Below are 15,432 nucleotides of genomic sequence, written 5' to 3' on the forward strand. Positions count from 1 at the left end.
GTTGCATACCCCCTCTGGTAGTTGCAAAATGGATGATTGCTGAGAGACGACGAAGAAGATCTGGCCCAGAACATGGGCGAACAAGTAAATTCGAAGCAAAGGGAACGCAAAGCGTTTGAGCTTCGAGCTTGAGCAGGAAAAATCTACCAAAGAAACTCATTGCTGGATCGCTCCGTTACTGATATCGACGGGAATCTAACTACACATTTCACAACAATATCATTTAGCCTACAATTTGGTGTTATCCGAATTACGAAGAACGTTAGAAGTGGAGGTTAAACAAACGTCATCTAAAATCAGTGAGCGGAGGCAACCAGTTGCATGCATTTATCTAGTGAAATTTTTACTGTAAATAAATTATTATCGTACATGTTTAAGATAAATGCAATTGAAATTAAATAAATCATATAACAAAACGAATCCTTAACGCATGGCGTTGGTTTTGGAGTTTTTTTTACTACTACTTCTTTAAAAAATATCATTACTACACTTATCCCAAAAATTGTCCGAACGATTGCCTCTTCTAGAAAGAACACTTTCTCCCTTTTTAATGTTTTATCACCCACTAGCAAAACGATGAAGTATAAACATTTGTGACGCTTAAAACATGGCATAATGCTGCGCGCCCGGTCGAATGACAGATGTATTATCGCCTAATGATACAGCGACACGGTCCTGGAAACTCGACCGAAACGCGTGATCCGATTACGCCCAGGATAATGGGATTATCGCTCGGAATCCCTTCGAGGGCGACCGACAGACTTTGCACCAGCGGAAAAACTCACCATCGTGGTTGTCCGTAACGAAGAGTGGGACAGAGAAACTTCCAAAAACTCGTAGCATGTCCTTTTCAGGCTTGCCTTCCTGAGCTGGAGCAGTTTTCTTGCTTGAGGTTAAAAGTTTTTCTCATCCGTTCAATTTGTATTCATCACTGTCCACGATCGAATCGAGTAACATCGGGAAAGGGAGTGGAGTTCTAGCATAAACCTCGAAAGAATGATGTTTATTTATTTGTTTGCAGCTTCGTTTGTTTGAATACATCGAATCTGTAGCGAACCTAAAGCAAATAGGGCTGTGTAAAGATTGACCGAAGGGGATCGAAAGGGAATTACGTGCCCATTGGTGCAGAATGAGGTTTTAACAAATATTGAACAGGTTTTGTTTTTCGCACTGTTGGTCCATGAAAGAAAAGTGAACTCCTTTTTTTGATAAGAAACATTTTTATTATGTTCAATTGGTAAGTTTTTCAGTGTTCTTTCATACCGAGGTTAAAATATTTTACACAACGTTAAGTCCCATCTTTTTGATGACAAAGTTTCCGGCCAACATTTGATCCTTTTCCTCTGGGACCGTTTGAGCAATGCGAAACCCAGCGTCGATGGAGCGATTTATATTCGTCTAATTTAATTACGCACAATTTGGCCCCTTTTCCCTCCTGAACCCTAAGCGGAAAGAGCTGCGAAGTAAATCGGAACAAACCGAACTCCGAACGCCGGAGGTGGTGTTTAATCCGTCCAATGCGGGCCACCGGGTGGCTGTTTTCTCGTCCCTAGCAGGGGTGAAAAATCACCCGCAACAATCCACACTCCATGAAGACGACACCAGCGTTGGGAGGGTTGCGAATCGACCGTGCGGAGCCAAAGTCCCGGGAGGGTTGAGGAGCTGGAGCTGAGCTTCCTCCGTTCTTTGTTGTAAATGCAGTTATTAGTGACGTCTAACGCCTACAATTTGTGGCACAGGAAACAATCAAACACCGGTTCCGGTCGGATGAAGGACGGCCTGATTTTACGCTTCGTTCGTGGTTCCTGGCGAGCGTTTCTGCGGGAGATCTCCGGGAAAGCGGACCCGGAGGATTCACCTGAGGCAATGAATCGCTGCGAGGATGAAACTGATCACTTATTTGCCAATTGTTCCGACGGCGCCCCCTGTCCCGGGTTGGGTGAGTTTTACAAGCACTTTTCCCAGGGGTCGGTGAAAAGCGATAGACACATTTGTTTGTTCAACTGTAGGCAAACGCAGATACAACTGATTCGTTCGAACTAAAGGAAAAGTACACAAAGTAGGCCGGAAAAAGGCCCATTAGCACCCGTTCGAACAAGCGATTAGTAAAGGCTCGTACTTTAAGTGAGTGTGATAATTGTAATCACCAAAGCCTGAGCGAGAAGGAATGAACGGGAAAAAAATATGATTGAAAATGCTTTGCCGACGCCCTACTGCGCCCGGCTGATTTTAGGTCCGAACAAAACTTTCAATCGTTTTCACCGGAGGGAAATTTTCGACCCGATGCATCTGTGGTCATTAGTAACTTTCAACTGCCTAAACGATTCGGGAAACTAATCAGACCGTTTATCAATCTGTGGGAATTTCCCGGCCGAGGGTTAACGAGTGCTATGAACTAATTTTTAATTGTTACGCTGTACAATAGGTAACATTTCAAAAGTATTAAATAGATGGTTAATACAAGTAATAGAAAGCGTTTTTTTTGTAATAAATAATATGTAAATCGGCGATTATAAGATTATACGAATATAAATCAATTATAAATTGGATCTCGTACAATTTTCGGAAGAAAAACACGTTGATGTTATAATATCTCACAAACATAAACTAGTTCATTCTTCAACAGAGGTTTCCTCTACTCAAACTCATTTGAAAACGATGGGTTTTTCGTTTCATTTTGGTAAAACGAAAACACAGTGCCAGCAACAAACGTGGAACGAATCGATCAATGCTTTCCTTCTGTGCCAAACATTCCGAAGTAAACAACACCATTTGCAAATTGTTAGCGTTCTCTTCCGGAAGCCGACCGTGAGGAGGAAACCAAATTAACTTTTTACCGAGAACAAGGAGAGCAGCTTCACTGTCAATTTTGATCCGCCATGCCGAAAAGAAGGACAAAAAAGTGGGTTGAAGTTGGGACCCGGAACGTTTTTTGGGCATATTTATCCGTTGTCTGCATATTTTCGGCTACTTGAATGGGAACAGAATTCTCGGGATGGGACAGAACTTTGTCGTTGTTCGAAAACTAAAGGGAACTTTTGGAGGTAAGAAAAAAAAAACCAGCATCTACTCTAATGCAAACAGCTCCGATACGAAAAGGTGTAGTCGGTAGAAAAGGTGTCACTCCGGTCGTTTGTCTCCATTACCGTCCGTGGTGCGCCGGTCCGATGTCCGCAAAAGGGACGACTCACTCGTCAAGCTGTCAAACGGTAGCGACTTTAAAGGTGTTGGACGTTGAGGAAGAGAATGACATTCGAGTGTGACATCCATTGATCTGGCTGCCGGTGTGTCCCCGTGCCGTACCAGGTGGACTGGCTCCGGGGCCGTTTTGCTTTTTTTTTTTGTTTTCCCGGCCCACCGTCGTCGCCGTTGTTGCCGTCGTCGTTGTTCATTCAAGTACAGTCTCGTCTAAATTCATGACCGTATCTCGAGCGGTCCGGAAGCGGGCTAACCCTGGACGCCGGTGGTAGGCCCGCTCTCCATCGATTTGGAATCCCTCAAGAATTGGGTTTTGCATTGCGCCCGCCGTGATATTCGTCACACGCTAACTTTGGTGGCTGAAACTGCCACCGGGGATGGCACATTGTCCCGGGCTCGTTGCCAGCGGGAAGGAGCGATTTGCATCTGAATGGGGCACAATTATGCAACAACGTGCACCGGGGACGGTGTCACTGAGGACGTGCCGTTGACACTGGAGGCCATGCTACCCTTTGGAGCAGTCGAAAGTACTTGAGGAAGTCATCGGGTTGCTTGGGACATGCTTTATTGCGTCTGCATTTTCCAAAGTGATTCTCGAAAGGTTGCGCTCCAGATTAACATGAACTAGAATTCAACTGAAATTCGCAAAGACACGCTTTACACATCCGAATAACTTCCACAAATTATACTAAAGGAGAAAGTTTCTTTAAAGTTACAGCATTCAGTTGTTGGCAGAACCACAGAACCACTCTAGAACTAAACCACACTCGAGAAGTCACATCATAGCGTACTTCACGGTTCTCCACAACCTGTAAGGCAGGTACCACGCTCGGAAGTACATCCCTACTCGCAGTATTCCATCGGAAACTGAGGCCACTTGTGTGAAAACCGGAAAGGAACAACGAAAGGGTGCCCCAAACTAGCGGAACCGACCAAAAGCAAGCGAAAAGGGCGCATGAAATCGAAGGGGCGTGTTATGTTGTTGCGTTGTTTGAACAACCGATCATCCCTAGACGCCGTCTACATCCGAAAACCCCCAGGTTTCCTGGGGTTTAAAAGGCCGTCGAGGGGTTGCCGGCTAAAGCCTGTACATAACAACGTGAAGAGTGAGTTCTGCCGCTGAGTGTGTTCTAGTCTCGTTTGCCAACCCGGGGCGGGTGATGGTTGTCGAATAGCTGAAGGATGTGGAAAGGGCTCGGTAGAGAATAGAGATAGAAAGAACTAGACAGAGATCGACGGATAGCTATGTATAGATGGAAGTGGTGCACGAGCAAAGGAGAGCCATGGTTGTTGAGGAAGGAGAGAGAAGCCAGAGACCGCCGTCATCATCGTCATCGGCAACATCTTCAGCTACGCATTCATCGATGCTTAGCGCTTGGGCTGGGGAGGTGAGTCGGATGGCAGATGGGCAAGGGAATACGGTCCGCCGTAGGAAACCTCGCCGACAAACGGCTGATCTTTTTCTAGGCGTTTGATGCTGCCGGAGTGGACCAACTGGCTCAGTTGGAGTTTGGCCTGCGACGGCGATTGACGTGTCGGATTTCTGCTGTTTGTTTGTTCGGGAGTCGATTCCGGTTCGCAGAGGGCGCAGACGAGCAAGTTTCGGAAACTACAAGGTCGTTTGTGGGGATGTTGTGTGCTAGTTGCTGAGTGGTTCAAAGGCATAACGTATAAGAAACGACGTTAAGATAAAAAGTGATTCTGATTGTTTGTGATTCATGTTCGTTAATTGTTTGTCAAATTCATAAAACGAAACAACTGGTGCCTGTGAAAATTATTGTGCAATGAACACTTACGGACTTTGAATCAGTGAAAGATAATTCTAAGAGTGCACGAGAAACTTATATCCTTAAGGAATACTGCTCCATCTATTCTGTGGTTTTATCAACATTTGTACGCTTGCACAACTATTGCGTAAAAGCAAAAATATGAAGGTAGGCAACCTACTGGTATAAGAAAAAAAGAACTACGATAAATTTGTTCGCTTTAACTAAAATCTATAGTTCATATAATATTGAACTGGGTATTGGATACAGATAACACGTTTCTGAAATGTGTTCACGATAACACAATCTCAATATAATAGATTTTTGATTTTAAAAAATCCTACTCCAATTTAAAGTCAGGAAAAATTGGTTAAACTTCTATAATCAATATTCTAAGAGCAATACAGTTCTTATCATATCGTGTAATTATTGAAATCCATTCAAACTGTTCGGTGAATCCGATTTGGATTCAAGCCACCAGAAAGCAAGCATTGTGTTTGTGTAATATAAAAAGTTATCAGTTTAAGAATCCAGTTTAATTTCGGTTCAGTTGAAACGCAGTTCTATGATAGGATTATCCACAGAAAGTGATATACCCGATGGTGAAAATCTAATTTTCCTTCTGTTTTATCCGAACAGACGGAATTCAAAACATGCGGTGGCTGCACCGAACAAATTACCGACCGCTATATCTTCGAGGTGAACGGAGGTACCTGGCATGGGTCCTGCCTTCGGTGCAGCGTTTGCTTCTGTCCGCTGGATCGTCAAGCGTCCTGTTTCTTACGCGACGGTGACGTCTACTGCAAAGCGGACTATGTGAAGTAAGTGTGAAGAATTGACCGATGACCAACCAATGGGTTGCTTAGTAACCATCCGAATCGTATGATTTCGCCATCGTTAAGGAAATTCAAAACCAGCTGTGCCAAATGTGCCCGCTCCATTTCGGCCACCGATTGGGTCCGGCGGGCGCGGGAGCACGTGTTCCATCTGGCGTGTTTCGCGTGCGACTCTTGCGGTCGCCAGCTCTCGACCGGCGAGCAGTTCGCGATCTGCGAGGATCGAGTCCTGTGCAAGACGCACTACATGGAGCTGATCGACGATGGGACGGCGTCGAGCGAAGATGGCTGCGATGCGGATGGGAATGGCGGCGGTGGGAAAAACAAATCGAAACGCATCCGGACGACATTCACCGAGGAGCAGATCCACATTCTACAGGCCAACTTCCAGGTGGATAGCAACCCGGACGGCCAGGACCTGGAGCGGATAGCACTGGCGACGGGATTGAGCAAACGGGTGACGCAAGTCTGGTTCCAGAATTCACGCGCACGCCAGAAGAAACATGTCCACGGTGAGTTACGCTTTGAAAGACCACCAACCAGTTCTTCGGAGTATTTGTTACTCACTGTAATCTCTTGTATTGGATATCTTTAGTTCCTCGAGCCCAAGATCTTTTCAACGGAATGCGCCAGGACCTTAACAATAACAACAACAACAGCTGCAGCAGTAGCAACAGCAACGATGGCTCCGTCCCTATGCACCACCTCGGATCGCACGGACCAGAAGACTGCGTCCTGGGCAAGCCTTCCATCTTTAACTCGCACGGCTTCCTCAATCTCGTGGTGTGACGCGACTGGCCGCCTACACACCATCGCTGGATGGATGCCTATGATCATCAGTGCCATTGACCTACCCGATGAGGAGGATATCTACTTCGCAGGAGGCGGCAGGAGTGAATCCCAGGTCTACCTTAATCGAATGTCCTCTACGGGTAACGGAAGGATCGTTCCGTCTCCGACGGATCCCAGAGAATGGACGTGCACTCCGTGGCATGAGTTTCAACTCCATGGACGCACCGTGACTCACAGAAGCTTCTACGTACGTTCTCTGGATGGAGTCAGTGCAAGTCTTTCACCCATTCTCAAATCGGACACGACGTGGAAGTGAAGAATTTTGTGTTACATAGTGAAAATCAGTACGAAATTGATTCACGCAATACAATATACAGTACTCTTGAAAGTACCTGTGTTTGTGTTCTTAGTTTATGATTCATCCGAAATTGAAAAAGTTGGCTTACTAGATGATGTTAAGGTTGGCAGAACAATGAGTCCAGGATCGTTTTGGTTGAGGTTGGTGTTTTCAGAATCTTGGTTGGTTCGGGTTTACCATCATCTAATTCTGTGGTCGATTGAGGTGATTCAGAAGAAAGGGCCAAAATAATTAGAAACAATAATGAAGGAGAACCATCACAAATTATGCACCGAGTTTGTTAAACATGTTGACATTCTTTATAATACTTTGTGTCTATATTTATTTGTAACCTTTTTTGGGCAATCGAAATCAACGTTTGGGCGTGCATCAAATCACTTCATCATTTCTGGCACCCAACATCAGCTCCACCGCGTTCGATACTTCGATAACAAATTTCCGATTTTAATTGAAACGTCAAACGGCGGTGGTTAAGATGCAAGAGTAATGTTGCCATAAACCCGCCGATTGGCCCGGCCCATTCGGTGCACCGGTGGATCGACAACGTGAAACATTATTCATATGAAAACGAAAAAGAAAGAAAGAAAGTGATCTTCCCCCCAAAAGCTCTCACGCGAAACAAAGCGAAAAACAGCGTAACGACGGACGGTAAAACAAATACAGAAATTAATTTCACAATTTATGCCCGCGTGCTACAGCTTCATCCTGGACCCCGGTTCGGTGGCCGATTTTTCTTCCACCACCACCACCATCCGGAGGGCTTTTCCGGGTGCAATAAGTTAAGGGTTCCGAAGTCAATTACTCCGCCTCCATGCCGGACCCAAACCCGGGAGTCCCAGCTCACAATCCCGAGTCCCGATGATCGAGGAAGTGAAAATAATTGAAAGCTTCTGGCTAGTAGCCCGTACAGGGTATTATGCGCCAGGATGGGACTTCAAATGTTGCCCTCTTCTCCTCCCACTTTTTTTTATCATTGTGTCCCTGGCAAGCGCGATTCTGGTGGAGTTTGGCTGCGATAACGGCTTCTTCCTTCGGGGCGGAAATTGTGTTCGTGCGGCCGCGTCCAGCAAACGCGTCGAGGGTTTTCCCCATTAACGGTGATAAATGTGTCGCTGGGTGCCCTGGGCTTATCGTGAAATTGGCTCCGGATACCATCGCCACCGAGCGGATCGATTGAATTGGGCTGACTTATGCTACTGGCCTGCGGGTAAACGCTGTTCGGTGGCGATCGATTCCGAAATTGGTAGCACGGAAATCGAGTGCCATTAATAACGGCCGAAAACAAATGGCGACTCGGTGCATGCTTCACCAGCGGCAAACTTTCACACATTGCGCGAGCGGAATTGCAGTTTACTGTTTGTGTTTGCCCGTTGCTTTTGTGCAACTCTTTTGAGCTTTTTTCCGATCATTCCACAAGAGTTGGTAATCAGAACAATTGATCAAACATTAATATTCATACTTTGTCTCAGAATTGAAGGAAGAAGAATCTAGACACGATTTGAAACTCTTGAATTAATAAGCCAAATGCTACACTCGTGTAAAACAACATCGCAACATTTTGTAAAGCAGCTTCTTCAACCCTCCGACATCATACGAAATCATCCAAGGCTGAGCAAGTGAAACAAATTATACAAAGAAAATAAAACGCATGAACAAAAGCCGGAGATTTGATCTTGCAGTAGCTCAGCAAGAAATGATGGTGTGATTATTTCCCTTTCCCATCGCTATTTTCCGGCTGGCAGCCTGTTTTTATCACCTCTCATATCGCTGCATTTATGGATCTTAAATGTCCGTACGGAGATTTACACCGTATTTGCAGTGTGCAATTGGTTTTGCTGCGGAATTTATGATGCGCCAAGACGAAGGGCCCCTTCAGGGGGGGATGCTGCTAAAACAAAAGCTGCTCCGAAAGAACTCGCACGAAGGGCGGCAAAAAGAACCAAAGCAGGAGGGACCAATATGAAGTGAAAAAGGGACTTCCAAAGATACGCATCATAAACATGGACGAGGAAAAATCCGATACCCCCGAAGCCAACGCTGCCCCTTTCGGTTGTAAATAAGAGATTTTATTTTCATTTCCTTCGCGCGCCGATCGAGAAATCGAAAAAAAAACGTGTGGTGTGCCGTTCGGTCGGATCTGTCCGCTGGGCAGTTAACATTTCATTTTGATCCTCACAGCGACCGCTGGTCGACTATGTCCACTGCCGGTACACCGCGACCCCTGCTTCCCTGCTCGCGTCACGTCGAGAACCGTCTGTTCCAACATTTGAGTTTCAATAACTAATTGAAACATATCTCTCTCTCCCTGCCGTTGGTTAGTCTTCAAATTAAAATGCCTCGTACCGATCGTAAATCGATCAGCCAATCGATCGACTTTGGTCGCCCGCACACACACACACACACACGAGGGGTATGTTCCGAAGCCGGACAGGTTGCATTTGACTGCGGTCACCATCCAGATTGCATCGCGTGCAACTCCTGGGCTTTACTTTGTATGTTTTGTTCAGCAAATAGCATTGCTGCACCAACTGATGTTTTCCCCTGCGCATATATTTGTTTATTCCTCTTTCAGTTTCTTCACAGAAGTGCCGGACGTAAATTAAGACAGAAAATTGGACCGTTCTGCCATTGAGTTTTTCTCTCCCAACATTTGTTAGCTTAATGGCGTTTGTTAGCTTGGGTTCTGGCGGTACGGTTCGCCTTCTGCCACTTCTTGGCCGGAAAGGGTTGCATCCATTCACCTTGCCGCATGAAAGAACACGGTGCGGTGAGCGGCTGCAGAAGTGCAGAAGCCCAAAACAATTATTGGATTGAAATATTCTCGCAATTACGAAATCGATCCTCCCTCTGAGAGTTGGTTGATGAAAGCTGTTGCTATTTGTGCAGTCTAAATGTATTTCTGTTTCGTTTTTTTTTATGTCCGATCGATACGATACATACAACAAATGTATCTGAACGCATTGCTGATAGAATTTAGTTTGAGCGATGTCATGTTTCACTATCTGAAGCTTTTTAACAACATTTACGTTGAACTTAACTTTAAAAACACAACAAATCCATGGGGTAAGTAGATTAAAGAAACTATCGTTAGGTAACATAATAATTCACTTTTCACTCAAGTTTACAATGCCATAAGAGAAGTCTATATTTCTTACTAAACCAGGAAATGCAGCTTCAGTTGTCAACGGAAATCAAACACCGCCTACTCACAAGGCTCAAGTTCACTGGGCTATCGATCGCACACAACTGACTGTCGAATCTACTGCTGGCGAACCCTTTCTCGCCAGGTCACCGAAATCCGCAGGTTGTTTTTATTGCGTGACATGAAGGATGGCGATGGGTTGACCGATGTCTCAAAAGAGCAAACAACGGTCTGCCCGCGAGAAGGCGCTGCAAACCGCACGAAATAAACCATAACCAGCGCCAGCCGTCGTACGAAAAACATGACCCCCTCGGCACGTACCTGAAACGCCGGGTTGTGCGTAAACATCTCGGCGCAACGGTTTACCAGGGGACAGTACTTGTTCCGAGCCAGATATTGCGAGTAACGGGTAGTTTGGGGTGTGGTGGTGCCGTGTCCTGGCAGCGGACGGAGCGATTATAAAATGTTGCCGACGCCGGAACAGGCAGTACACTTTGCTTCCGCTTTTCATTGACATCGGTGGCGTGCCTGGCTTCCCGTGCCATCCTAGAAAACCTCTCGCCTGTTGTGTGTATCAGTTTAGTTGCCAAAAAGTTCCCAATCTCAAAGCGATGGCGTCTTCGATTCAGCAGCTGATCGTGGTGGTGGCAGCACTCATATTTGTCTGCGCGGCGAACGGTCTGGAGTCGTACTTCGAGACGGAAAACTCGGACTCGCACGAGTGCAGCCTGGGCGAAGACAACCGGCTTCCGTATCCGTACGCCATGCACGGCAAGCCTCCACAGCTCGGCGAGTGCGCCGACTGCGGGTTCGTGATCGTCGAGAAGCGCCACCATTACTGCATCCCGGGCAAGAGCGTCATCAAGGTGCTGCGCCGCAAGCCGACCTGCAACTGCAAGCAAGCCTTAACCGGACGCCGTGACGGGTCTTTCTACGGCGCGGAAAGCCAGATCGTACCGAACTACGTGGTGTCGTCGGGTGGCTCGCAAGGACCATCGCCCGTTGCTGAATCGATGGCTCCGTCCGAACAGGTGTCCCGCATGCTGCGCACCCTCATCAGTGACCGGGGCAACTACGGTGCGGAGTCGGATAAGACCGCGACACCCCAGTACCGGACGCTGGACTCGAGCAGCGCAACGAGGACCTATAACTAAGAGGAGACATCACTCATCCCATGGAGGTTAGGGAGGCTTCCGGAGGCGATCGTGTACATACAGTGAACAATGGCATTTGGGGGATTTTTTGTTACTTGCGCCGTTGAAGACTGGTTACGATAGGATAGGAATTTTTGTTATGCAATAAACACTACCGCAATGCTTATGTGGCAAGAGCGGAATTCATTTTGGAAATGAAGAACTATTTATTTATACCGTAAAGCTATATGAATAGAATTTCTGTTGAACTGGAACCTCAGCATATGAATGATAAAAATGATGGAAAGGTTTGAGGAAATTCTATTTCTCAAGTTTCTGAATCAGTAACCGTAAGCAATGAGTTAAATAAACCAACGAGCATCTTCAATAGTAAAATCAGTATTTTTCTTAAAATTGGATTTAAATGACATAATGTTGTTGAAGTGTTAGCCAATGAAGACAAGATGACGTAAAGAAAATATTCACAACAATTACACAACATTTTAGCCTGATTTGTTACCATTTTTGGGTTTTTTGCTAACTACCAAAATCTTAGAGCAGGATTTAACAAAGTAGTTAGTGATAACCAAAATGATTTAAGTAAAGCTTTCATTTTATACCCAACACGTGGAATGGTAAGTATTCCATATTTTACGCATAACTCCGAGTAAAGTGAAACGTAGCTCTACAAATACAAAATGAATGCTCTTCAATCGTATGATTCATGCAAATAAATGCTAAAAATTCCATCATGTCACACGTGCTTATGCGAAAATTTTATCTTATGACGTCTCGCTTCCGTTTCGTAATCGTTTCGAGCACGTTCGCACATTATCAAACGCAACGTGCCTGAAGGTGCCTCACTCGCAATAAACACATTCCTTATGTTTCAAGGTATTTTAAAACAAAAGAAAGTTATGTTTAGGCTTGTTACATTTGAGGTGAAAACGGAGCGTAATAATGATACGGGAGAAATGTGTTACTGTTCATCTCCACATAGGAAACTCCTGTCAAAGTTGTATGCGTTTCCTGAGTGCGCTAGGTGGACACGTTTAATCCTAAAAAACGAGTTTATCAGTTTGTCAGGGGAGAGTGCGCTATGTGGAGATGAACAGTTATGCTGTATTATAGGCATTTGTTTATAAATGATGCGGAAGACCAAACCACCAGAGTTTCAATATAGATTTAAAAATTTATTAAAATGTCTACAATAAATAAATTAGGTTGAACGTAATCAGAACACTTCTAACAGACTACGAGTGCCCTCTCGGAAACGGCACCTAGTAGGAAGTGTTGTAGTAGGGTCGGTGCGACTCTTCACACCCGCAACCCTTCTTCGGTGGCTTCGGGTAGCTTGAGGGCGCCGTAGGTGCTGGCTCGTGGTATGCTGGCTTCGGATAGTTCGGGGCGTTATACGACAGAGAGGGATAGCGGGGAGTGTACGGGGCGTAGGTGGCCGTCGGGTGGTACGGAGTTGGGCGATGGGTTGGCGGGTGGGTGTACGAGGGAGCGGCAGTGGTGTAGGGGGCATGAGTGGTGGTGTAGTAGCGGGGTGACTCGGTGGGGTGGTTGCAGGGTTCCTTAGGGGTGTTGTACGGGACGTGCGGGTAGGACTCCTGAGGAGGGTTGTACGCCTTGGTCGGAGGGGTGTAGGGTTTGGGAGGAGTGGGGTAGTGCTCCTGGGGTGGGGTGTAGTTGTCCTTGGGAGGAGTGTAGGGCTTTTTCGGCTCATGGCAAGGCTTCTTCGGAGGAGAGTACGGTTTGTGGGGCACCTCGTAGCTCTCGGACGATTTGTAGACGGGTTTGTGTACCTCGCAGGAACTCTTCGGGACGTACGGCTTCATCGGGGGTTCGTAGGACTCCTTCACTTTGTCGCATGGCTTCGGGGTGGGTTCGTACACCTTCTTCGGCGGCTCGTATTCAGTCTTCGGTGGAGTGTACTCTCCGCTGTATTCCATGGGCTTTTTGGCACATGCACAAGGTTTTCGCGGGTACTCGCAGGGCTTCTGGTGGGCCGGGACATACTTCGATGGCTCGTGTTCGGCCGGCTTATCCACAAGCGAGTAGACGATCTGCTGGAGCAGATTCTTGGACAGCTTCAGTGGAGCTTCCGGAGGCAGCTGGACACAGATGGAGACCGGCAGTAGCCTACCGTGGCTGTCATAACACTGACGGACCTGCTCGTAGTGATCGACGGCCTTGTACTGCTCCTCGCTGCTCTCGCCCGACGAGTTCTCCTTCTCGGCGCACTTGCTGGCAGGGTAGATGCCAACGCGAGCCTTCTCTGCGCGGGCCACATACGACTTTGGCGCAGGGTACACCGTCGGATACGGAAGTGGGGGAAGTGAGTCATAGTTATCCTTCTTGGCACACAATGCACCGTACATCGGGGCTTGGCTGGCGTTGGTGCAGCTCACCCACAGGCAAACAAGTGCCACAGAGGTGGCCAGACTAGCGCTCAACTTCATGATGCGTCTCGTTGGTCTCGTGCTCTTGTAGCTTACAAAAGAGATGAAGCCTGTCAAACACCTTATTCGTCAGCGACCTACGCGGTTCGTGGAATGCCGGCGAAGAATGTCTGCAAAACCGCAAACCTAACACACCGGGAGAGACAACACTGTTGAATGAAGGCGAGTTGAATGTTGAGTACGATTATTGCACTAATGACCGGTGGTTTATATAGTGCTAAAGGCCTACGCGATGCGACCCTGCGCCCGGCTCGGCGTTTCTTTACCCGGTCGACGCACGTGCCCGAGCAAAAAGAGTCCGCTCAAACCGAGGCACTGCACCCGGCCGTAGATAATGTGGATAAGGGGAAGCAGTAGCACATTGGGCACTTCACTTTCTCCAGCAAATGACTGAACAAAGTTACTGGCCAAAGAATGCTCTTCTGCATTCTTGTGCAGTAACTACTACGTAATAATGTAAGGCCTTTTTTAATAAAGTTTGTGAGTGTTTTTGAACGCATTTATTTTTATTTAAGATGCTTGTTAGTGTGAAAAAAAAAAACTGGAAAACCATCCAAAAATACACTAAACGGTAATATCACAAAATCATCTGAATATTAAACCGGTAATGTGCTTGCAATGGTCGAAATCTAATTTATCAAACAAAGTAAATGCTAGAAATGGCAGGTGTCAGAAATAAGTACCATGAAATGAGAGTTCTACTTTTAACAATCAGAGCAACATTTTGTTGCTCAATATAATAAAAAAGAAATACATTCTTGAGTAAAAATTAAACTTGATTATATTTATCATTCTATGTGCATCCAGGATGTAGTTTGTTCTGGATTCAATACCATGGCATTGATTAAAGAATCTTCATTCATACATGAAATTCTTCCTGCATTCGTGCTATTATGTATGCTTTGGTTCTTTAGCCTTAATTCTCCTATACAATAAAAACTCTAACCATGGTTAGTCACTATAGGAACGTGACTGTGAGAAAATAATAGTTGGTAATTTGGTTTTTTCAGAACTTTTCAGTTCGAAGTACTCGCTGATTAAGTGTGTTACTGTTACAACTGCTTTCATAGTTTTTACTTAGAATGTATCATTTGAAAGGGTCAAAGAGGAATGCAATACACAAAAACGGCAAAAATTCGACTGAAGGAAAATGCCTACTTTTAGCTGGAGGTCGAACTATAATTGTAGAGTTTTTGTAGTACTAGCAAAACAAAATCGATAGTTCTCATATAAAATACATGCCTTATAGATCTCTGTTTGTAAAAAGGTTTGAAGATGCTTTTAAAACAGCTTAGGTGTTGATACAGACACATTTTTCATTACATAACCGGTCTTTAACCAGTCCAAAGCGTAAGACAAACATGCACCACGTGAAAGTAAAACATTTCGTTTCATAAGTTATTCTCGGGACCGTCTGAACCATCGCCTGTAACGTATCGTCGCATCGTTTACGTTCAGCAACGGATTGTTATTTAAATGCGGTAACACGGCAGTCAGATAGACGAGGCCACCCTAACGCCCCGAAACACACTTATGCAGTATTATCCGGAGCTACAAGCCACAGTGGACAGCGTACACCTAGAAGCGTTTTCGGTGCGTACCAGTCCAACTGACCGCTCGGGTTTCTTGTGGCTCGCAAATGGTGGAGATAAAAAAAACTGGTCCGTCACGTACGATTTGACACCAAAGCAGGCGGTGTGTGACATTGACAGCGTACAAAACGCTTATATCGGTCAGTG

General features: G+C 45.9%; 2 protein-coding genes across 2 annotated transcripts; one reads left to right on the plus strand and one right to left on the minus strand.

Annotated features, from left to right (window-relative positions):
* The first annotated feature begins 72 nt into the window (after positions 1-72).
* LOC131294712 (LIM/homeobox protein Awh-like) lies at positions 73-6,589 on the plus strand. Its single transcript, XM_058322757.1, has 4 exons — positions 73-84; positions 5,604-5,785; positions 5,867-6,312; positions 6,396-6,589. The coding sequence occupies exons 1-4, from the start codon at positions 73-75 to the stop codon at positions 6,587-6,589; spliced, it is 834 nt and encodes a 277-aa protein (XP_058178740.1).
* A 5,916-nt stretch (positions 6,590-12,505) lies between these two features.
* On the minus strand, positions 12,506-13,693 carry LOC131294713 (uncharacterized). The gene has a single exon (XM_058322758.1). The coding sequence runs from the start codon at positions 13,691-13,693 to the stop codon at positions 12,506-12,508; it is 1,188 nt and encodes a 395-aa protein (XP_058178741.1).
* Between the last annotated feature and the right edge of the window lie 1,739 nt (positions 13,694-15,432).

Source organism: Anopheles ziemanni, chromosome 2 (assembly GCF_943734765.1).
Source record: "Anopheles ziemanni chromosome 2, idAnoZiCoDA_A2_x.2, whole genome shotgun sequence".
NCBI classification, from domain to species: Eukaryota; Metazoa; Arthropoda; class Insecta; order Diptera; family Culicidae; genus Anopheles; species Anopheles ziemanni.